The sequence below is a fragment of the Oryctolagus cuniculus genome, chromosome 4, assembly GCF_051225735.1.
Source record: "Oryctolagus cuniculus isolate XC-2025 breed Fujian yellow rabbit chromosome 4, ASM5122573v1, whole genome shotgun sequence".
NCBI lineage: Eukaryota > Metazoa > Chordata > Mammalia > Lagomorpha > Leporidae > Oryctolagus > Oryctolagus cuniculus.
Genome location: NC_142870.1, coordinates 63,989,744 through 64,015,480, shown reverse-complemented (window position 1 = coordinate 64,015,480; position 25,737 = coordinate 63,989,744). Strand labels below are relative to the sequence as shown.

The 25,737-nt window shown below is 36.5% G+C and overlaps 1 protein-coding gene across 4 annotated transcripts in view; it reads left to right on the top strand.

Annotated features, from left to right (window-relative positions):
* LOC100354450 (myosin-15) overlaps positions 1-25,737 on the top strand; it is a 110,389-nt gene that overhangs the window by 3,387 nt on the left and 81,265 nt on the right. For 2 of the 4 annotated variants that reach the window (XM_070072033.2, XM_089330723.1), the window contains exons 3-5: positions 1,682-1,827; positions 5,946-6,036; positions 9,417-9,806. The exons of 1 other annotated variant lie outside the window; for it this stretch is intronic. In XM_070072033.2, coding sequence (XP_069928134.2) covers positions 1,682-1,827; positions 5,946-6,036; positions 9,417-9,806 — 627 coding nt within the window. The remainder of the gene's footprint in view (positions 1-1,681; positions 1,828-5,945; positions 6,037-9,416; positions 9,807-25,737) is intronic. One more of the 4 variants, XM_089330724.1, reaches the window with a different exon arrangement.

The window sequence follows — 25,737 nt, the reverse complement described above, 5'->3', positions numbered from 1 at the left end:
TGTTCCTCATAATCAGTATTTTACCCACAGATATGCTGGTACTCACTTTGACAGTTGTGTTGTGTATAATAAGGGCTGTGTTGTTTCTTCAGTGATGTGCTGAGATTTATTTATTTTTGAAAGATATGTAAATCACAAGCTGTTGGAAAATACTTGTAAGACTCCAAAGATGATGCCCCTTCTATCACTAAACACCCTGTGAAATAAAGATGTTTCAGACCATTCTCAATGTGTAGGTTTGTAATTTGCTCTCCCTAGCTGACATAGTATATACATTCATTCTCTTATTAGTCCCTAAAGCTTACTCTTTATAAAATTGTTGATAAAGGTTTTTTTTCCATTATTGTTTGTTTCTTCTTTTTCTTCCTATAAATTTTCTCCACTACCTCTTAGTTGTATTTTCTTTCTATTTTCACTAATTACAACTCTCCTAAAGTCTTGGTATAAGGGTATATGGCTATCTCTATATTGGGACATGTGCACACATACATGACACATGTTTTTTTCTTGGTGTCTTAATCCATCCAGGCTGCTATAATAAACTTCCATGTGCTGAGTAGTTTATAAACAACATAAATTTATTTCTCACAGTTTTGGAGACAGGGAATTCATAAATAAAAGTGCCAGTAGATTTGATGTCTGATGAAGGTGCACGTCCTTGCTAATAGATAGCTACCCTTTTGCTGTATTCACACATAGAGGAAGAGGTGAGGGACTTCTCTGAGCTCTTTCCTAAGGGCACTAATGTCATTCATGAGGGCTCTGATCTGATGACCTAAGCACCCTGAAAATCTCACTTCATAATACCTTGTGAGCAGGGATTTTATCACATGAATTTTGGATGCACACAGGTATCCAGTCTATTGCATCTGGCGTTCCTCTGCTTTCCTGGTTTACATACACCTTTCAGAAATTCACTCCTCCCTGCTGATTCAAATTTCATACTTTTTGCTGCTTACAGGAAACATTTTCCATTGCTGAAAATAAACATCAATATACAAAGTCATAACTGTTATACTAGTCTCATGACAAATTAACCTCTATTTCATTAGCAACACTAATCCAGACAAAACTGAAATGTTCTGACCAGGAGGGTGAAGTGCCAGAATATGACATAATTTCATGGATAAGAAGAGGGAACCAAGGTGGTAAAGGGGGCATGGAAATCATGAGAATTCTGTGAAAGGTCAATGATACTGAGTTGTGAGATCCAGGAAAGCTACCAAATAGATGTGGATGATCTTATGGAAATAGGTTTGACTGATGTTCCTCAGGGAGAAGAGCTTGGATTTATGGGTAGAAATTTACAGAGAATATTTTGACTTCTTATGAAGAAGCACTCCTGAGAAAATGGACTTACCCAACCATGAAATGAGTTTCTCATCACTGGAATGTGATTAAATGCGGGTTCACTGGCCATTTATTATTGGTTCCTTGCATGGGACAGAACTTGGATCCTATAATCTCTAAAGTTTTCTTTCATCACTATGATTTGTAGATTCTTTTGCTAAACTTTTGATGGATGCACCATTAATTTTAAGATGTCTTTGTAGCTGAACAACATTTACAGGCTCTGTATTTTTATGTTTTTTTCTCCTTCCTGAAGGAAAGTGGTTAATGAGCACATGCCATGACATGTAAACTCTGATTTATTTAGCTGAATAATATCTCTTTCTGTCAGCTTGAGGATGCCCTTGATCGAGAGAGAAAAGCAAGAATGGACTGTGAAAAGAAAAAGCACAAACTGGAGTGTGATTTAAAGTTGAGCCAGGAAAGTGTGGAGAACCTGGAGAGCAGCGAGCTGCAGCTATCAGAACAGCTAAGGAAGTAAGCCACTTTCTGTTGACGTGAGGTTCTGGGACACCTTATTTTGGAAGGAATGTCTCAATTTATCTTTACTACTTCAGAGTCCGATATATCCAGACGTTAAGACAAGGATAAATAGCCTGGGAAATAGCTGTTTTCTATGCTGGACTTTATTATGTAGTTGTATAAGGAGGTAACTGCATAATCTAGAAGGATGTAATTAAAAAGATATCTGACTAGCAGATGAAGATAAGAGGTGTAAGGCATGGGATTTTGAGATTACATATCAAAAAGCAAAAATGACTCACTTCTTTTACTCTTGATGAGGCCAATGACAGAAAATGTAAAAAAAAATAAAAATGACCCAGATATGAAGTCTGATACACTCTAATAACTCAAATAACACTTGCTTGCCTTATATGATTTCATTAATAACTGACATAGGATTTTGGTTAAATAATATTCTACAAAAATGTTAAACTTTATGATCTGAAGCAAAACATGAAAATTATCCCAATTAGGGAAACTTTGAATTCATATGGATTTCTGATACCCCAAGGAGTATGACAAGATAATATTCTCAATTTAGTTATACCAGTGAACTGGATTTGCTCACCTTTTCCCTTTTGTCTTCTTCTGTTTAACCACATATTTTTTGAAACTTTGATTCTGAAGTTTAGATTAGACCTAATAAAAAGAGAAAACAATGTAGCCCAGGAGTAATATAAGGTCAGCTTAGAGTTGTATGCAAATGGATCATTGGTGCCTAAAGTGGAAAAGAGAAGAATCAAGTGACAGCATGAGTTTCTGGTTTTCTTATATCTGTGCAGTCATGTGTTGTATTACAACATTTTGATCATTGATGGGCTGCATGTATAATGGTGGTCCTAAAAGATTATGTGTCCTAATGATCTCCTAGCCATATTAGCTTGTAGAAATATATTCTATATGACACTGAAACAATGACAAAAACAATCATTTCTTCTAAACTATCCCTATATCAAGCAACTTGTGAAGGTACAGGATTGCTATTTTCTTGAAGCATCTTGATTAATATTCTCCCAGTGAGTGGCTGAATTTGACAAGTGTTTGGAAAAGATAAAATGAATCACCATGTGAATGTAGTGGAATAGGTATAAGGCAAAGTGAAAGGGGATTTCCCAAACATTCAGTTTGAAGGATGTATTTAAGTTCTGCAAAGAAAAAGAATTGCTGTGTGTCCTTGTAGGAGATACTCAAAAGGGTTTCAGCATTTCAGAAATCTGTATTTTTAGAAAGTTGTAACTGTACTTTAAAACCTCCAGATGGACTCAGGTGTTTTTGCAATTTAGTAGTGAAGGGAATTCATTTTGTGAAATAAATTCATAATGTTCATGAAAAGTCCATTTATGCTAAAAACTATGAATGGATTTCATTTTTGCCATGATAAACTTATTTTTTAATTCTATTTTCTTTTTTATTAATATAAAGCAAACAGATTCCATGTGTTTCATAGATACAGTTTTAAGAAGATGCTCATACTTCTCCCCTTCCTTCCCTCCCTCAATCTTCCCTACTTCCTTCCATTCTTTTTTTCCCTTCATTTTTTATTTAACATACTTTCAATTTATTTTATAATCACACTTATTGTTGAAATTTTTGAAGTACACTCATACTTCATAAAAGTAATATTTAAAGTTATTGATCCTAGAATAATTAATGATTATGGAATTATTACATTTTCTTGAGATAAAAGTTAAATTTTTACTTCACACTATTTATACATGCAAAATTCCATTGCATTACAGAATTCAATGTAAAAAGAGAGTTAAACAAATCATTGGAAGATGCAGCATTTTTCACAATAGCCAATATATGGGAAACAACCTAAATATCCATTGATATGCGAATGGATAGGGCTGGCGCCATGGCTCACTTGGCTAATCCTCTGCCTGCGGCGCCAGCATCCCATATGGGTGCTGGGTTCTAGTTCTGGTTGCTCCTCTTCCAGTCCAGCTCTCTGCTGTGGCCTGGGAAGGCAGTGGAGGATGGCCCAAGTGCTTGGGCCCTGCACCCACATAAAAGACCAGGGAGAAGCACCTGGCTCCTAGCTTCAGATTGGCGTAGCTCCTGCCATCGCGGCCATTTTGGGGGTGAACCAATGGAAGGAAGACCTTTCTCTCTGTCTCTCTCTCTCTCTCTCTCACTGTCTAACTCTGCCTGTCAAAATAAAAAACAAATTTAAAAAAAGATATGCGAATAGATAAATGTGTCAAATAGTCAGACATATATGAGTATTATGATATTCAGCTTAAACAAGGACAAAATCCTTCCATATGTGACAACATGGATGAACAAACAAAAAACTTTGATAAATGAAATAGTTAAGTCACGAAAGGACTAACACTTCATTGCTTCATTGTTCCACTTATAGGAGCTATCTAAGATAGTCAAACTCTTGGAAACAGAAAATACAATGTGATTGCCAGGGGCTGTTGGGATGAGAAATTGCTATTCAGTATATAAAGTTTCCATTACAAAAGATGAAACATTTCCAGAGAATTTTTTGCACAACACTGTGCCTAAAACTTTATTGTGCACATAGAAATTCATGAAAGATTAGATCTTATATCAATGTTTTCACCATTATTTTAAAAAAATGAGAAGAAAACATGGGTGATAAATCTTAGGAAAGTAGCTTGTTAAGTAGTCTTGAGCAAGTCACAAAAAGCCAAAAACGTAAAAGGAAAATATTGATGTTTGACTACATTGATTTTTTAAAAAAGATTTATTTATTTGAAAAACAAAGGGGTCTGGTGCTGTGGTGTAGTTGGTTAAAGCCCTGGCCTGCAGCACTGGCATCCCATATCGGTGCTGGTTCGAGTCCCTGCTGCTCCATTTCCAATCCAGCTCCTGCTAATGGGCCTGGGAAAGCAGCAGATGATGGCTCAAGTCCTTGGGCCCTTGCACTCACATGAGAGACCCGGAAAAAGCTCCTGGTCCCTGGCTACAGATCAGCTTAGCTCCAGCCAGTGTGGCCACTTGGGAAGTGAACCAGTGGATGGAAGACCTCTCACTCTCTTTCTCTGTCTCTACCTCTCTCTGTAACTCTATATTTCAAATAAATTAAATAAATCTTTAAAACAAATAAATAAATAAAAGGCTCATGAATTATAGGTTAAAATTGCCTGCCACTATTAAAAAAGAAAGTCAAAGGGAGATATAAAGACACACATCAAATTTTTAAAACATTGATATGGTAAAATCCAATATAAATAAGTAAAGACAATTTATAAAGAGAGAAATATTTGCTACAGATCCTAAAAATAAATATCAATAATATTAGAAGAAAGTCTTGTTCAATAACTAGATGTCCAATGTGATAGGAAAATGGACAAAGAACAAAGAGGCAGATCATTTGATTTACTGGCCATTTACCAATAGTATTAACTGAGAACATTCCAGATAAAACAATGAAATATTAATCTACTCTCTAAAATAACTTAGAAGCATGCAGATATTGAGGGAAATGAAGAGAAATAATGATCTCACACTGCTACTGGAGAGAAAAGGGCAAGGCTATTACATAGTTTTCTGCTTGCACCTATACATAACCGAGCAATTCCCTGCTCACTATCCATTCTAGGGTAGCACTATCATGTACACAAGTGGGAATGCATATGAACAATGCTATTTGTGAAAGCATGCATTGGGGGAAAGTACATAGGGTAAATGTCTAAATTCTGAAATACTAAATTGTAATTTTTAAAGTAATTTATATGTGGACCATCACAGAAAAACCTTTAATATATTGTCAAGGTAAGAAAAAGTCAAAGATTTGCACCTACTAATGTAAACAATCTTATACCATATAGAGTAAAGAAAATGAATATTTCTGTAGCTGCACAGACACTCACAGACACAAACTTATATCAGTATTTGGGAAAATATCTGGAAGTGTACATATAATAGGAATAATGGCAGTTCCCATTAGAACAGAACAGGATTTTGGTATAATAGCCAAGAGAACTTCAGATGTACATGTAATGGTTGAATTCTTATGACCAGGATGAATGCAGGTGCTATTTCTGCAATCAAAATATATTTAAACAAAATGCAGTTCTGTAAAAGTCCATTTTTATTAACCTTTTTCTAAAAAGGAAAACATTAGAAGTGAGTCAAATGCATTCAAAGATGGAGAATGAGAGAGGCCTTGTGGTTCAGCTGCAGAAGACGGTTAAAGATCTTCAGGTAATATTTTGTCAAGTATCTGTGTATTCCTGTGCTTAGATCCATGCATGATGATCAGGGCTTCAAGGACATATTCTCTGCGAAGGTATCCTCATCTAACTCTATACAGGAGAGGAATGAGTGGTTAAGAATGTTAAGACTCTATAGATATGTGACCCTGAGGAAAACTGCTTCCAAACTTAAATGTTCTTATCAGAAGCTAATAAAAATGAACAGCTAATTTGTTGATCATTTTATGTGAATGAGGCATTGTGATAAAATATTGGACATGTGTTCTTTACTGATTCATTTTCTTGACAATCTTTGAGCTAATATTATGAAATGCAGTAGTATATTTAAGTGTTGAGTATGGTGCCTGAACCATAGTATGCATTCAATGTTGGCAATTTAATTTTTAATCATGATTTTTCTTATGATTACAAAGAAATTATACTAAAAGTAAGTTTTTTAGCTACTACTTTGATATGGAAATTACACTTTTTTAGCACTTTCTCTGTCATAACTCATCTGCAGAACTGTTGGACTGCTTGTCTGGTATTATCTAGAAATCAGCTTTTTCAAAGCCATGGTACTCTTACTTAGTGGAAAGGAAAAACATATTCTAAAACAGACTCTATCCTTTTTTTATCCCTTATCATAACCTACATAATTACTTGGGGTAAAGTTAATTAGCAACAGTGGCTTCATTATTCTGTATTCAACGATGCTCTCAAGCTTTGTAGAGCTATATGCCCATAAACCAAAACGTTTTCAGGCCCTTAGAGTTCGTATCAATACTTTTCTTTTTCTTTCTTTTTTTTTTTTTTTAAACTTTTATTTAATGCATATAAATTTCCAAAGTACGACTTATGGATTACAATGGCTTTCCCCCCGTACCGTCCCTCCCACCCACAACCCTCCCCTTTCCCACTCCCTCTCCCCTTCCATTCACATCAAGATTCATTTTCGATTATCTTAATATACAGAAGATCAGCTTAGTATACATTAAGTATGGATTTCAACAGTTTGCTCCCACACAGAAACATAAAGTGAAAAATAATAGATGATTTTTTAAAATGATAATGAAATCAGAGCAGACCTATTGTCATGTTTAATCCCAGTGAGAGTCAAGTTGGGAATTGATAATTTCTTTTTTTTTTTCTTTTTTTTTTTTTTTTTTTTTTACAGAGGATCAGTTTAGTATACATTAAGTAAGGATTTCAACAGTTTGCACCCCCATAGAAACACAAAGTGAAATATATTGTTTGAGTACTCGTTATAGCATTAAATCTCAATGTACAGCACATTAAGGATAGAGATCCTACATGAGGAGTAAGTGCACAGTGACTCCTGTTGTTGACTTTACCAATTGACACTCCTGTCTATGGCATCAGTAATCTCCCTATGCTCCAGTCATGAGTTTCCAAGGCTATGGAAGCCCTCTGAGTTCTCTGATTCTTATCTTGTTTAGACAAGCTCATAGTCAAAGTGGAGGTTCTCTCCTCCCTTCAGAGAAAGGTACCTCCTTCTTTGATGGCCTGTTCTTTCCACTGGGATCTCACTCGCAGAGATCTTTTGCCAGAGTGTCTTGGCTTTCCATGCCTGAAATACTCTCATGAGCTTTTCAGCCAGATCCGAGTGCCTTTAGGGCTGATTCTGAGGCCAGAGTGCTATTTAGGACATCTGCCATTCTATGAGTCTGCTGAGATTCTCACTTCCCATGTTGGATCACTCTCCCCTTTATTTACTCCATCAGTTAGCGTTAGCAGGTACTAGACTTGTCTATGTGCTCCCTTTGACTCCCAGTCCCTTCACCATGACCAACTGTGAACTGAAACTGATCACCTGGAACAGTGAGATGGCATTGGTACATGCCACCTCGATGGGATTGAATTGGAATCCCCTGGTATGCTTCCAACTCCACCACTTGGGGCAAGTCAGCCTGAGCATGTCCCAAATTATACATCTCTTCCCTCTCCCATTCCCACCACCATGTTCAACAGGGATCACATTTCAGTTAATTTTCAACACTTAAGAATAACTGTGCATCAATTACAGATCTAAACCAGTCATATTAAGTAGAACAGATAAAAAAAAACTACTAAGAGGGATAATGTATTTAGTTGTTCATTAACAGTCAGGGCTATGCTGATCAAGCCACCATTTCCCATAGTGTCCACCTCACTCCAACAGGTTTCCCTCTTGGTGTTCAGTCAGTCGTCACCGATCAGGGAGAACATATGATATTTGTCCCTTTGGGACTGGCTTATTTCACTCAGCATGATGTGTTCCAGATTCCTCCATTTTGTTGCAAATGACTGGATTTCGTTGTTTCTTACTGCGGTATAGTATTCTAAAGAGTACATATCCCATAATTTCTTTATCCAGTCTATTGTTGATGGGCATTTAGGTTGGTTCCAGGTCTTAGCTATTGTGAATTGAGCTGCAATAAACATTAGGGTGCAGACCTCTTTTTTGTTTGCCAATTTAAATTCCTTTGGGTAAATTCCAAGGAGTGGGATGGCTGGGTCGAACGGTAGGGTTATCTTCAGGTTTCTGAGGGATCTCCAGACTGACTTCCATAGTGGCTTGACCAGTTTGCATTCCCACCAACAGTGGGTTAGTGTCCCTTTTTCCCCACATCCTCGCCAGCATCTGTTGTTGGTAGATTTCTGCATGTGAGCCATTCTAACCGGGGTGAGGTGAAACCTCATTGTGGTTTTGATTTGCATTTCCCTGATTGTTAATGACCTTGAACATTTTTTCATGTGCCTGTTGGCCATTTGGATTTCCTCTTTTGAAAAATGTCTATTGAGGTCCTTGGCCCATCTCTTAAGTGGGTTGTTGGTTTTGTTTTTGTGGATAGTATCAGACTACTCTGGATTTTTGTAGTCTCCATTCCTCCACCAACTCTCCTACTACATGAAATTTTTGGAACAGGAGGCCAAGTAACTAAGTTTTTAAAAATTGTATATAATATTAAATTAATATTATTTTTATGGATCATTTTCTTGAATTTGGTGATATTTATTCTATCAAGTTTTTGACTGAGTTGCTGTTAGTTGAGTTTGTCAAGAAAATGAATTCCAGCTGAATAAGGTATTATATATAAAATTCATCATGTTTTTAAATAAACTCCATTTTTGAAAGATGTTTCTCCATTCCTTTGGGAAGTGCTACTTACTAAGGTTTCCTTACCATGTACGTAATTTAATGAACTTTCCCATCAACAGGGATGAGAGATCTGGAAGAATTAGAAATATAATTCTGGTCTTGTCACTGATTTGGGACAATTTTCTATTTCTTTATTTACAAATTATGAATGAAAAATATTATGTTAGCTTTCTTGGTTGTGACAATTTGCTGCAAGTGTTTAGTGAAAGTCAAAATTATTGCTCCAGACTCAGGTACAGGATTTGAAAGAGGAACTGGAAACTGAAAAGACCACTCGAGCCAAAGTGGAAAGAGAAAGAGCTGACCTCACGCAAGACTTGCAAGACATGAATGAGAGACTGGAGGAGGCAGGAGGAGTCAGTTTGGCTCAGCTGGAGATAACAAAGAAACAGGAAACCAAGTTCCAGAAGCTTCGTCATGACATGGAAGAAGCCACGCAGCAATTTGAGGCAACTTGTACTTCTTTAAAGAAGAGGCATGCAGACAGCCTGGCTGAGGTCAAGGGCCAAGTAGAAAATCTGCAGCAGGTGAAACAGAATCTGGAAAAAGAGAAGAGTGTCCTACAGCTAGAAGTGGAAGACCTCCTGACCCATGTCGAGCAGTTGACCAGAGCTAAGGTAGACATTCCCAAATCTTCTTCATGGTCTTTTGAACATGGCACAGGGAGGAAAGTGGAGGGGAGAGGAAAGAAAAATTATCAGACTGGTGACTTGAGGTATATGCTTATGTAAACCATGGTTGCTGAGAATGACTAGATCAGGCCTAAGCTCAGAGGCCATTGTTAATGGTTTTATCAGAATTCTCGTCCATGATGCTTATATACTTTCCTGGTGATGGCTAAGTAAATGGGCTAGAAAAGTGAAGCCATTAGCCATGTCTCTCATGAATAATGGCTTTGTGTTGCAAGAACCCGTAGGGGTAGCAAAATCCTTCTAATGTCTAGCTGAAAGAATAGTAGACATAAATAGTTGGCTGAGGAACTTTTTCTCCCTCATGCCTTCTGGTATCTCTTTAATTAACCAGCACTAGAAGAAAGGCTTATGCTCTTTCTTTGCTGATTCCATTAACCCATAAAGTGCAAGCTGTCATGTCAGATGGTTGCTATGAGATCTTGAGTCACAGTGACCCTGCCTTCTGGTAGTTCAAAGAAGCTTTGTTTTAGGTTAAGCAAAGAAAATCGCTAGTTGTTACCACCTCTGTTCCTTGTGAGCTGAATTTGTGAAAGACATGACCTAAAAACAAATATATGATCCAAAAATGAAGATTGATTTCCCTGGACTGTGCACAGAAAAGTGTTGAGTATCTTCAGACATCAGGAGTGGGTCCCATAAAAATTGACATTAATTCCTTTTGAAGACCATATTTAGTAGGAAGAAACCATATCATCCTGCATCTCTCTCTTTCTGGCCACTAATTGTGTGTCTTAGTTCATTCCTACTGCTATTACAAAATACCACAGAGGAGTCATTTACAAATAATAGAAATTTGGTTCTTACAGTTATAGAGACTGGGGAGTCTTAGATCAAGGCATCAGTAGATTTGGTGTCTAGTGAGGAGTTTTTGCTTCAAAGATAGTGCAGTTTTTTGTTTGTTTTCTGAATCCTCTCATGACGGAATGCAAAAGAGAAAAGTGGATCAACTCTCCCTGGCACCTATCTTATAAGGTAACTAATCCCATTCATGAGGGATCTACCCTAATAAGCTAATCACCTTTTAAACCCTGACTCTTTCTGTTATCACATTAGTATGCAGAGCTTAAAGTGGACACATTCAGATTGTAACACCCTGCCATCCTACTGGTAAAGAGGTGTAGTGAGGACTTGGAACTTCTCTTTCTCCTGGATCTCTTCTGTAATCTGTTTTCAATGGATTCTATCACTGGCCACTGAAAACATTCTCATGCTTCATTTGCATCTTTCATCAACCCAGAGGAGGCCCTAGAAATACTTCCTCTCACCATCCTCTACTGTACTCTCATTCTTCCTCAGGAACTCTCATTTCTACAGATTTTGGAAGAAAGTCATAAAATCCTACAACTTCTCATAGCTTCACCATGAATTCATACTAACTAGGTATGAATTTCATACTTTCCAATGTCTTCTAGACTTTCATTGCTATTCAGTTATCTATTTTTATACTTCACTTCTTGTATTATTTTATTAAAAATTCTTCTCTTAATGTTAATCTTGTGTCGCTGGATCCTTTGTTTCAATGAATAAGATCTGATAAGATCAAGACCATTCAGTGTAACTACTCTGTTCATCTTACATAATTTGCTTTTAATTTCACTTATTCCTTTTTTCTTGTTTCAAAGCATAAAATAATCTTCCACATAACTGTTACCTACCAATTTAAAAAAATAAACACAAATCCAAATACATACCTTTTCTCAGACACTAGGGATAGTGCTAGAGAAGAAAGCATCCTCTGTTTTATCTGTACCTCTGACAAAAGACTAGTGTTCCATTTACATTTTATTTTATAAAGAAAATCACAACCTATTCACTTAAAATAAAAATTTGCTTTTGTCTTTACTGGTTCTGGAGTTTGACAGGGTCAGCTCATATAACTGCAATCAGATAGCAGTAGAGGCTGGAGACATCTGAAAACTTTTTTGCTGATATGTCTGGTTCCTGGGTGGGGAGACCTAGAACAGTTTGGGGTGTTTGGGGGAAATCTATTCATATGACCTCTCACTGGGCTAGTAAATGCTTCATCATGGTGACCAAAGTGGAGTTGGACTTCTTACATGGAATTCAGCATGCTGAGAACAGTATCAGGAAATCATGCAGAATTTGCAGTTTCTTGTGAGTCAGACTTACAATGCAGCGGCATGGTTTTTCATTACTCTGATCATTGTTAAGTCACAGGGTAAGAAGTCTACACAAGGATGTGCACGTTAGATCTAAACTGATCACTAGGATACCACCTTTGGAGACAATTTCCCACAAGTAGGGGTATACTTCACCACTTCGAGTCTTGTAATCTCTCCTTATTTTCTCCATTTTTATTAAAAATGTTCCCTTAAATTGTTCTCTCAGTGATCAGAAATGTCTTCCTCAAATCAACATGTCTAAAACCAAACTGGTTACTTTTGCCTGCATTTTCTCTAGATGTTTCCATCACTGGCACCTAGTTCTTCCCATCACCCAGGCTGTAAGCCACAAGGACTTGTTTCCTCTCTTGTTCTTTACTTACCAGTCAAGTATTACAGCAGCTCAGTTCCTTACTGCCTTACACCTTTTAATTCCATTTTCATTGTTTGTGGGGGGAGAGAGAGAGAGAGAGAGTGCGAGAGCGCCAGAGAGACAGAGACAGAGACAGAGACAGCGAGATCTCTAAACTAGTGGTTCATTCCCAAAATGCCCACAACATCCAGGCTGAGCCAGGTCAAAGCCAAGAGCCTAGGACTCTTTCTGAGTCTGACACATGATGGCAGTGACAGCCAAGTGTTTGAACCATTACCTCTGCCTCCCAGGGAAGCTGGAATTGAAACCAAACCAGGACTCAAACCGGGGCACTCTGATATAGGATGTAGGTATTCCAGGCAGCATCCTAACGGCTGTGCCAAGTGCCTATCCCTTGCTACTTCTTAACTGGACTACTGCAATAGATTCCTAAATTAGCTCCTTTGCTTCTAGTTTTTCTTTTTTCCAATCCACCCTATAAAGTAATCAGATTATTATTTCTTTTTCTAAAAGATTTATTTTTATTTACTTGAAAGTCAGAGTTACACACAGAGAGAAGGAGAGGCAGAGAGAGAGAGAGAGAGGGTGGGAGGGAGGGAGATCTTTCATCCACTGGTTCACTCCCCAGTTGGCCACAATGGCCGGAGCTGCACCAATCTGAACCCAGGAGCCAGGAGCTTTTTCTGGGTCTTCCCACATGGGTGCAGGTGCCCAAGGACTTGGGCCATCTTCTACTGCTTTCCCAGGCTATAGCAGAGAGCTGGATCGGAAGTAGAGCGGCCGGGACTCCAACCAACACCCTTATGGGATGCCGGCACGGCAGGTGGTAGCTTTACTCGCTACACCATAGCACTGGCCCCAGATTATTATTTCTAAAGGGTGCTTCACTGAGTCATATCTTTGCATAAAAATGAATTCCTCACTTCTGCTTTTCAGATATCCTGTGGACTGTTATTGGCCTCAACCTACCTAGCCAAGTTTAGATTCCTTTCTTTGTTTCATTAGCCACCTTAAAATGCTTGCCTTTCACCCAATATCCATTTTTCACCAGTGTTCCTTTTTCAACTGAATTAAAAATGTTATATGTTCCTGAATTCTTGTAACATTTTTGTAAAGGCTTTATAGTTCTTTATTTTTTAAAAAATTATTTTAATTTTTCTTTTTTTAACAGATTCAGTATGATTTGTAGATATAATCTTAAGAACATAATATATTCCATTCCTCTATCCCTTCCCTCTTTCTCCTCTTTTTCTTCCTTTTTTAGTTTTTGTGATGAAATATTTTAAACTTACACTACAGTAAAGAGGCTTAATACTTCACCAAATAAGAAGTTTAACAAGTGAAAAGCAAAATGGCCCCAATTTAATGGGAATAGTGACAACAGCTACAAATAATAATTGAATAAAAAAAAAGACTGTTTCACTAGTATATAATAAATTTTAAACTGATCACAGGTCATAAAAACTATAATAGTATAACATTCTTAACAATTGGTTTGACAAAGGTATAATATAAAGTTTTCATTATCACAATTTCATGTTTTATTAGTTTCTTCATTTCATTTTGATTCCTCCTTAAGATTTCATTTTCATGAGAGAGATTTTCTGTCCTGTCCAGTAAGAATTTCTGTAGTTCAAGAATTTGTTTTTGACAACTTCTAGATGTTCTTATCATAATTTTTTTGAAATCTGTATCTTGCATTTCTTCTATCTCATCATCTTCATCTTGAATTGGGGTGTCTAGTTCATTTGGGGGCATCATATTGTCTTCCTTGTTCTTGTTTCCTCAGTTTCTGCATTTGTTACTTGGCATTGTAGAGATATTCTTTGGTTTCTTCTTTTTTTTTTTTTTCCTCCTCGCTGTGGTGGGTTTTCTTGTTATACTATGACTCTAGATTAAGTGGACTGTCTGCTTTTGATGGATCCTTAGAGGCTTGTGATGGGTGTGGCCAGCGAGCTCTGTTCGGTTCTTCAGGGTTAAGGGTGTGCCAAAGGTGACACACCCAGGTTAGGCATGGTAAATCTCTCTCTCTCCCTATCTTTTTTTATTCAAAAGGGATGTAAATCCACACAGCTGAGCAGAGTTGAAGGCAGAACTGAGCTCTGAGCTCTGGCCCCTGTGGGTACAACATTTGTCTGCTCTGTCCCAAGGACCACACAAAGGATCTGTGCAGACTTCAGTGTAAGCTCAAATTCCCCTGCAATCCCCCACTGGGTTGCCAAGGTTACCGAGATTGTGGCCTCTCTGGAGAGTACTCACTTCTCCGGTACTCCGTGAGTCCTCTCCCACGCTCTCGGTCTTTTTTTTTTCTTTTTTCACAGTCTCAGTTCATTAGTTCCACACATTCACTTGGTCCTAACCTCCTGTAATTTCTCCCTACCAGAGTCAGATTTTTCTGTTTGGCTGATGGCAGGCACAGCTTTTACCTATGTCCAAAATGGCACCTGCTCTTTGTTTTGCTTGCCTTTGTAAGGTGAGTGGAGAGAGAGAATCGTGTCTGCACCGGTCCCTTTTATTTATTTATTTACATATATTTTTTCCTCTCCTCTTGTTAGCCTGGTGAACTTTCCCCAGTGGGACTTTAAGTCTTGTTCCCTCTAGGCTCTTCCTGCTGCTTCCCTGCCAGTGTCTCGGGATACTGCGGTTTCACCTCACCTCCCTTTCCAGCACTGGTGCGTAGACTCAGTGGCTGGGGTCCCAAGCCATGGGCATCCGTGCCCTCCACGTAAGTCCACCGTGTCTCACTAGTTCCAGAAGAGTTTCCTCTGTAGATTTTTCCCTAACTTTTTCCTGAAACTACAGTATCTCCACTTTTATTAAACTATTTTTTCCAGACTATCAGTGTGCTTCCTCCCTATTCTGCCTCCTTCTACCTAAAATAAAGTTTTAGAAAATAATATTTGCAGCACACAGACATTTCTTAATTTTTTCATTCTTTTTTGTTTGATTTTTAAATTTTAGCTCCTACATATGAGAGAGAACATGCATATTTGTCTTTCTGTGTCTGGATTATTTCATTCAATATGATGTCCTCCAGTTGCATCTGTTTTGTTGCAAGTGGGAGAATTTCACTTTTTTAAATATGTAGCTGAATAATGTTCCATAGTGTATATATACCACATTTTCTTTATCCATTCATCTGATGATAGACACCTTGGCTGGTCCCAAATTTTGGCCATTATGAACAGTGTTGCTATAAACAGAGTGGTGCAGGTGTCTTTTTCATGCATTGTGCTCAAGTCTTCTTGGTATGTATCTAGTAGAGGGATTACTGAATCTTATGCAAGTCTACTTCTGGTTTGTTTGTTTGTTTCTTTTTTTAAAGAAAATCTCCACACTATTTTCCACAGTAGCAGCACTAATTTACATTCCCACCAATAGTGTATTAGTGTTCCCATTTTTCCATATCCTCGCCAGCATTTGTTATTCTTTGTGCTTTGGATTTTAGCCATGCTGACAGGGGTGAGGTGATATCTCATTGTGGTTTTGATTTGCATTTCCCTGATGGCTAGTGATGTTGAGCATTTTTTATATATCTGTTGGCCATTTGTATTTCTTCTTTTGAGAACTGTCTACTGAAACCCTTTGACCAACTCAGCTGGATTGGTTGATTTTTGTCATTGTGCTTTTTAGTTGCTGATATATTTGGGTTATTAATCTTTGGTCAGATAAGTGGTTTGCAAATATTTTTTCGCATTCTGTTGGATATCTCTTCACTCTATTGATCATTTCCTTTGCTGTGCAAAAGGCTATGACTTTGATATAGTCACATTTGTTTAGTTTTGCTTTAGTTGCCTGTGCTTTGGGGGCCTTGTTCAAGAAGTTGTCCCTTACACCAATGTCTTGGAGTGTTTCCTCTACATTTTCTTCCAGTAACTTCATAGTTTCAGGTCTTAAATTTAGGTCTGATTTGTCTTGAGGTGATTTTTGTATATGATGAGAGGTATGGATCTAATTTCATTCTTCTACATATATACGTTGTTTTGCCAGCAACATTTGTTGAAGAGATTATCCTTATTCTACTGTATGGTATAAGCACTTTTATCAAAAACCGGTTGGTTGTATGTATGTGGATTAATTTCTGGGCTGTCTATTCTATTACATTGATCTGTATAACAGTTTTTATGATAGTACCATGCTATTTTAATTACTATAACTTTGTAGTATGCTTTGAACTCAGGTATTGTGATGTCTCCATTTGATTTTTCTTGGTCAGGATGGCTTTGGCTATTCTGTATCTCTTGTGATTTCTTTTGAATTTTAGCATTGCCTTTTTCTGATTCTCTAAAAATGCTATTGGTATTTTGATAGGGATAGGCATTTTAATGATATTGATTCTTCCAATCCATAAGGAATTAATATCTTTCCTTCTTTTGTTTGTCCATGATGATTTTGTTCATTAATATTTGATAATTTCCACTGTAAAGATCTTTCACTTCTTTGGTTAAATTTATTCCAATTATTTGACTTTTTTGACTATTGTGAATGGGATTCCTTTCTTTATTTCTCCTTCTGTGAGTTTGTTATTATCATACAGAAAAGCTACTTTTTTGTATGTTTATTTTGTAACCTGAAAATTTACTGAATTGTTTTATCAATTCTCACAGCTTTTTGGTGAAGTATTTAGGTTTTTCCATGTATAATATTATATCACCTGCAAACATGGACAATTTGACTTCCTCTTTTCCAAATTTGATGCCCTTTATTTCTTCTTCTCCCTACTTGTTATTGCTAAGGTTCCAGTACTATATTGAATAAGTAGCAAAAGTGGACATCCTTGTCTTATTCTCGATCTGAGGGGAAATGCTTTCAGATTTTCCCCATTCAGTGTGATATTAGCTGTTGATTTGCGATATATAACCTACATAATTTTGAGGAATGCTCCTTCTATACCTAATTTGTGTAGGATTTTATGATGAAGGGGTGTTGAATCTTACCAAATGCTTTCTCTGCATGTATTGAGATGACCATTTGGTTTTTGTTCATTATTCTATTGATGTTGTTAATGATGTATATTGATTTCTTAATGTTGAACCACCTTTGCATTTCTGGGATAAATCCCACTGTTCATTATTTATCATATTTTTATTCGATTTCATTCTATTTTGTTGAGAATATTTGCATGTAGGTTCATTATGTTATAGGTCTGCAATTTTCTTTTTATGTCGGGTCATGGTTTGGTTGGTATCAAAGTAATGCTTCATAAAATGAATTTGGCAGAATTCCATCTTGTTCAATATTTTGTAATAGTTTGAAGATTATTGGAGCTACTTTCTCTTTGAATGTTTTATAGAGTTCAGTAGTAAAACTATCAGGTCCCAGACTTTTTCTTGATGGAAGACTTTTGATTACTGCTTGTTATGGGTCTGTTTAGATCGTCTCTATCTTCTTGATTTAAATCTTGATATGTTATATGAATATAGGAATTTGTCCATTTCTTCAAGGTTTTCCAGTCAGAATATAGTTCTTCATAGTAGTTTCTTATGAGCCTTTGTATTCCAGTGGTGTCAGTTTTTTTTCTTTGTTAGTTTGGCCAGGGGTTTATTTCTACTCTGATCCTTATTATTCCTTTCCTTCTGTTGATTTTGGATTTAGTTTTTATCTTGTTCTTCTAAGTCTTTAAGATGAATCATTAGGTCTTTAATTTGTGACATTTCTCTTTTTTTAATGTAAACAATGCTATAAATTGGTCTCTTAATTCTGCTTTTGATATATTCCACAGGTTTTGATATTTTTTCATTCTCATTTATTTCAAGAAAGTGTTTGATTTCCTTTTTAATTTCTTAAATGACCCATTGATCATTCAATAGCATATTATTTTAATTTCCAAGTATTTATGAGTTCAATTTATTTATGAGTGTTCAATTATTGTTCATGTTATTGAACTCTAGTTTTGTTGCTTTATACCCTGAGAAGATAATATAGTATGATTTTAATCTTTTCAAATTTGTTGAGATCTGTTTTATAGCCTAATATGTGATCTATCATAGAAAATGTTCCATGTGCTGATGAGAAGAATGTGTATTCTGTAGCTATTGGGTGAAATTCCCATAAATATCTGTTAGGTCCATTTGCTCGATAGTATATTTCAACTCCTTTGTATCTTTATATTGATTTTCTGTCTACATATCTGTCCATTGATGAGAGTGAGGTATTGAAGCCATCTACTATTATTGTATTGGAGTATATCTCTTCCTCTAGGTCTACTAGTAGTTTCTGTATAAATCTTGGTGGCATTTTGTTGAATGCATATAGACTTATGATTGCCATGTCTTCTTGCTGAATTTAACCTTTTATCAAAATATGCTATCCTTATATATTTTTCAGTTTTTGATATAAAATATGTTTCATTTGACATTAGGTTAGCAACACCTGCTAGCTTTTGGTTTACATTTGCCTGGTATATCTTTTTCTAACCCTTCACTTTCAGTCAGTGTATATCTTTATGAAGGGAGTTTTTGTAGGCAGAAATAGAAGGGTCATGGTTTTTTATCCATTCAGTCAACCTAAATGTTTTGATTGGTGAATTTAATCGATTTACACTCAAGGTTGGTATTGATATATAAGAACTAAGTCCTGACATTTTGTTGATTGGATAATGATTCTACCTGCTCTGGTAGTGTTTTTGGTGGTGACATGTGTTTTCATTATGTTTTCTCCTAATGCAGAATGCCCTTCATAATTTATTGTGAGACTGGTCTTGCAGTAGTGGATTCTCTGTTTTTGCTTATCTGGAAAATACTTTATTTCTCCTTTGCTTTTTTTAAACTTTTATTTAATAAATATAAATTTCCAAAACAATTTTTGGATTATAGTGGCTTTTTCCCCCTATAACCTCCCTTCTACCTGCAACCATCCCATCAACCACTCCCTCTCTCATCCCATTCTTCATCAAGATTCATTTTCAATTATCTTTATATACAGAAGATCAATTAATATATACTAATTAAAGATTTCAACAGTTTGCACCCATACAGAAACACAAAGTATAAAGTACTGTTTGAGTACTAGTTGTACCGTTAATTCACGTAGTACAAGACATTAAGGACAGAGCTCCTACACGGGGAGTAAGTGCATAGTGACTCCTGTTGTTGATTTAACAATTGACACTTTTATTTATGACATCAGTAATCACCTGAGGCTCTTGTCATGGGCTGCCAAGGCTGTGGAAGCCTATTGAGTTCACTTCAACAGGTTTCCTTTTAGGTACTCAGCTGTCACCAATCAGGGAGAACATATGATATTTGTCCCTTTTGGACTGGCTTATTTCACTCAGCATGATATTTTCCAGATTCCTCCATTTTGTTGAAAATGACCAGATTTCATTTTTTTTACTGCTGTATAGTATTCTATAGAGTATATATCCCATAATTTCTTTATCCAGTCTACTGTTGATGAGCATTTAGGTTGATTCCAGGTCTTAGCTATTGTGAATTGAGCTGCAATAAACATTGAGGTGCAGACAGCTCTTCTATTTGCCAATTTAATTTCCTTTGGGAAAATTCCAAGGAGTGGGATGGCTGGGTTGTATGGTAGGGTTATATTCAGGTTTCTGAGGAATCTCCAAACTGACTTCCATAATGGCTTTACCAATTTGCATTCCCACCAACAATGGGTTAGTGTCCCTTTTTCCCTCACATCTTCGGAAGCATCTGTTGTTGGTACATTTCTGTATGTAAGCCATTTCTGTATGTTATCCATTCATTCTAATTGGGGTGAGGTGAAACCTCATTGTGGTTTTGATTTGCATTTCCCTGATTGCTAGTGATCTTGAACATTTTTTCATGTGTTTTTGGCCATTTGGATTTCCTCTTTTGATAAATGTCTGTTGAGGTCCTTGGCCCATCTCTTAAGTGGGTTGTTGGTTTTGTTGTTGTGGAGTTTCTTGATCTCTTTATAGATTCTAGTTATTAACCCTTTATCTGTTGCATAGTTGCAAATATTTTTTCCCATTCTGTTGGTTGCCTCTCTACTTTCCTGACTGTTTCTTTTGCAGTACAGAAACTTCTCGATTTGATGCAATCCCAATTGTTAATTCTGGCTTTGACTGCCTGTGCCTCCGGGGTCTTTTCAAGGAGTCTTTGCCTGTGCCTATATGTTGCAGGGTTTCTTCGATGTTCTGTAATAATTTAATGGTGTCAGGTCGTAGATTTAGATCTTTAATCCATGTTGAGTGGATTTTTGTGTAAGGTGTAAGGTAGGGGTCTTGCTTCATGCTTCTGCATGTAGAAATCCAGTTTTTCCAGCACCATATGTTGAATAGACTGTCCTTACTCCAAGGATTGGTTTTAGATCCTTCATCAAACATAAGTTGGCTGTAGATGTTTGGATTGATTTCTGGTGTTTCAATACTGTTCCATTGGTCTATCCATCTGTTTCTGTACCAGTACCATGCTGTTTTGATTATAACTGCCCTGTAGTATGTCCTAAAATTTGGTATTGTGATGCCTCTGGCTTTGTTTTTGTTGTACAAGATTGCTTTAGCTATTCGAGGTCTCCTGTGCCTCCATATGAATTTCAGTATCATTTTTTCCAGATCTGAGAAGAAGGTCTTCGGTATTTTGATTGGTATCACATTGAATCCATAAATTGCTTTTGGGAGAATGGACATTTTGATGATATTGATTCTTCCAATCCATGAGCATGGAAGATTTTTCCATTTTTTGGTACCCTCTTCTATTTCTTTCTTGAAGATTTTGTAATTCTCATCGTAGAGATCTTTAACGTCCTTGGTTAAGTTTATTCCAAGGTATTTGTTTGCTTTTGTAGCTATTGTGAATGGGATTGATCTTAGCAGTTCTTTCTCAGCTGTGGCATTGCTTGTGTATACAAAGGCTGTTGATTTTTGTGCATTGATTTTATACCCTGCTACTTTGCCAAACTCCTCTATGAGTTCCAATAGTCTCTTAGTAGAGTTCTTTGGATCCTCTAAGTAAAGAATCATATCGTCTGTAAAGAGGGATAGTTTGACTTCTTCCTTCTCAATTTGTATTCCTTTAATTTCTTTTTCTTGTCTGATGGCTCTGGCTAAAACTTCCAGAATTATGTTAAATAGCAGTGGTGAGAGTGGGCATCCCTGTCTGGTGCCAGATCTCAGTGGAAATGCTTCCAACTTTTCCCCATTCAATAGGATGTTGGCCGTGGGTTTTTCATAAATTGCTTTGATTGTATTGAGGAATGTTCCTTCCATACCCAGTTTGCTTAGAGTTTTCATCATGAAAGGGTGTTGTATTTTATCAAATGCTTTCTCGGCATCTATTGAGATAATCATATGGTTTTTCTTCTGCAGTCTGTTAATGTGGTGTTTCACATTGTTTTGCAAACACTGAACCATCCCTGCATGCCAGGGATAAATCCCACTTGGTCTGGGTGGATGATCTTTCTGATGTGTTGTTGCAGTCTATTGGCCAGAAATTTATTGAGGATTTTTGCATCTATGTTCATCAGGGATATTGGTCTGTAATTCTCTTTCAATGCTGCATCTTTTTCCGGCTTAGGAATTAAGGTGATGCTGGCTTCATAGAAAGAATTTGGGAGGATTCCCTCTTTTTCAATTGTTCTGAATAGTTTGAGAAGAGTTGGAGTTAGTTCTTCTTTAAATGTCTGGTAGAATTCAGCAGTGAATCCATCTGGTCCTGGGCTTTTCTTTGTTGGGAGGGCCTTTATTATTGTTTCAATTTCTGTCTCAGTTATGGGTCTGTTTAGGTTTTATATGTCTTCCTGGTTCAATTTAGGTAGGTTGCATGTGTCCAGGAATTTATCCATTTCTTATAGGTTTCTCTGTTTGCTGGCATACAAGTCCTTGCAGTAATTTCTGATGATTCTTTTTATTTCTGTGGTGTCTGTAGTTACATTCCCTTTTTCATTTCTGATTTTATTGATTTGGGTCTTTTCTTTTTTTAGTTAGTTGGGCCAATGGGGTGTCAATTTTGTTTATTTTTTCAGATAACCAGCTCTTCATTTTGCTGATCCTTTGTAATGTTTTTCTTGATTCAATCCTGTTGATATCTTCTCTAATTTTAATTATTTCTCTTCTCCTACTAGATTTGGATCCGATTTGCTGCAGTTTTTCTAGTTCCTTGAGATGCACTGATAGCTCATCTATTTGGTGCCTTTCCAATTTTTTGATGTAGGCACCTATTGCTATGAACTTTCCTGTTAACACTGCTTTTGCTGCGTCCCATAAATTTTGGTATGTTGTGCTGTTATCCTCATTTACTTCCAGAAAGTTTTTGATTTCTCTTTTGATTTATTCCATGACCCAGTGTTCAATTCAGGAGCATGTTGTTCAGTCTCCGTGTATTTGCGTATGCTCTAGGGATTCCTGAGTTGCTAATTTCCAACTTCATTCCACTGTGGTCTGAGAAGATTCGTGGCATGTTTTCAATTCTTTTTGAAATTGCTGACACTTGCTTTATAGTCTAGTAATTGGTCAGTCCTTAAGTAGGTTCCATTTTCTGCTGAGAAGAATGTGTATTCTTTAAGTGTATGATGAAAAGTTCTGTAGATATCTGTTAGATCCATTTGGGCTATAGTGTAAATTAAATCTGCTGTTTCCTTGTTGATCTTCTGTCTGGTTGATCTGTCTATTGCTGAAAGTGGAGTATGGAAGTCCCCAAGTACTATTGCATTGGAATCTAAGTCTCCCTTTATGTTCCTTAACATATCTTTTATATAACCCAGTGCCCTGTAATTAGGTGCATATACGTTTATAATAGCTACATCTTCCTGATGAATTGATCCCTTAATCATTATATAGTGCCCCTCTTTGTCTCTCTTAACAGTTTTTGTGTTAATGTTTATTTTGTCTGATATTAAGATGGCTATGCCAGCTCTTTTTTTCATTTCTGTTGGCATGGAATATCTTTTTCCAACCTTTCACTTTCAGTCTGCATGCATCATTGTTGGAAAAATGTGTTTCTTTTTTTTGTAACATGCATTTTTTAAATATTTATTTAATAAATATAAATTTTGAAAGTACAACTTCTGGATTATAGCAGTTTTTCCCCCCATAACCACCCTCCCACCTGCAAATCATCCCATCTCCTACTCCCTGTCCCATCCTATTCTACATTAGTTTCATTTTTAATTATCTTTATATACAGAAGATCAACTTAGTATATAGTAAATATTTAGTATAAAGTATTAGTATTTAGTATAAAGATTAGTAGAAAAATTTCAACAGTTTGCACCCACACAGACATACCAAGTATAAAGTACTGTTTGAATCCTAGTTTTACTCTTAATTCACATAGTACAACATGTATTTTCCTGAACTCTTTGAAGACATTTTGTGTATTGCAACAATTTTCTATGACAGAACCAACTTTAGCCATCCAATTGTCTTTTTCCTTCTTTTCATCCACATCTCCATGTGTTGATGATAAATTAAATCAGAAAAGTAACCTCATCTGCTGCTTTCATAGCCAGAACATTAAACCTAAGTATCAGAGGACCACCTGACACACCGTAACCACACAAAACACGTTTTTCAAATTATAAAATATTTTCCCCACATTTTTAAAGAATATAACCAGTGAGATAGATTAGTTTGGTTTATTTTCTATCCATAAAGACGATTTTTTTTCATTTTCAATTATCTTTATATACAGAAGATCAATTCAGTATACATTAAGTAAAGAGTTCATCAGTTTGCACCCACACAGAAACACAAAGTGGGAAATACTGTTTCAGTACTAGTTATAGCATTACTTCGCATTCGACAACACATTAAGGACAGATCCCACATGAGAAGTAAGTATACAGTGACTCCTGTTGTTGACTTAACAATTTGACACTCTTGTTTATGGTGTCAGTAATCTCCCTAGGCTCTAGTCATGAGTTGCCAAGGCGATGGAAGCCTTTTGAGTTCGCCGACTTGGATCTTATTCCAACAGGGAAATAGTCAAAGTGGAAGTTCTCTCCTCCCTTCAGAGAAAGGTACCTCCTTCTTTGATGGCCCTGTTCTTTCCACTGGGATCTCACTTGCAGAGATCTTTCATTTAGGTCTTTTTTTTTTTTTTTTTTCAGAGTGTCTTGGGTTCTTTGAGCTTCTTGTATCTGGAAGTCCATGTCTCTTTCTAGACCTGGGACATTTTCAACATTTATTTCAGTTAGCATATTGTCAATGCCTTTTTCCTTTTATTCTGCAAGAATATCCATAATATGGATATTTGATCAATTAATGATATCCAATATATACTGCTTGCTGCATGTTATAAAGTCCTTTAGCAATGCTTAAATAGAAACCATCCCTGTGATAGAAACTAGGTGTTATTTTATCCATATTTACTACAATGCTTTGTACCACCTTTTCATTCAGTTGCTAGCATTATATATGTACCTCTTGGGACTCCTGCATTCAGTGGTTTCTTCATGGTCATACAATTATGTAGCAGACATGAGCTTCAACTCCAAATCCTATGTATGTCTGTGGGTGACCACATTTTGCCACTGACTTAAATGTTTGTTGGTGGGAAATATTGATTCTATTTACTCTTGTAGGTCTACAGCTTATTTTGAATTTTTTCTTGAATGTTTATTTTAATTTTTTCTGAAATATAATGCCAAGAGTCCCAATGCTCAGTTGAAATACTCAGTGGTACAGTGGAAGCTGAATCACTTTCACAAGTGGATTATGCTGACAGAAAGGCCCAAGGCAATTTAGAATTTAAAGGCAATCTCACAATTATTTGACGATTCTGAATTCCCATTGGCTCCTACATTTCTGAGAGGCATCATTTTTATGCACAGTTTTAAGAACCAACTTTAAGATGAATGCATATTCCATTATCTTCTTCTTTTCTATTATAAAAATTTAGTTTATCCTTATGCTTAAATTTGAAATTCTTTTGAAGATACAACTGTTTTGTATGTTATATTCCTTAAAGTCTTCTTTTAAATAACCTTATTGCTTTTTGTAGCTCTTGCTTATATATCAATGTGGGCATTTGGCACAGAGGTTAAGATGCTCCTTGCTATACACAAATTCCATACAATGGTGCCTGGGTTTGAGAACCAATTCCACTTCCAATTCTAGCTTCCTACTAATGTGAAACCTGGGAGGCAGCAAGTGATGACTCTATTACTTGGGTCACTGACACTTAGATCTGAGACCAGATTGATTTCCAAGCACCTGGCATTGGCCTGCTCCACTGCTGGATGTTGCAGCCATTTGGGAAGTAAACCATGGATGAAAGATTCTCTCTCTCTCTCTCTCTCTCTCTCTCTTTCTCTTTCTCTTTCTCTCTCTCTCTCTCTCCCCACTTCTCTGCCTTTTAAATAAATAAAAACAAATAAAATTTTAAAAGTAAATTGAAAATACTGTATCAGTAGTTGGTGATGCCTGTGGAAACTTACC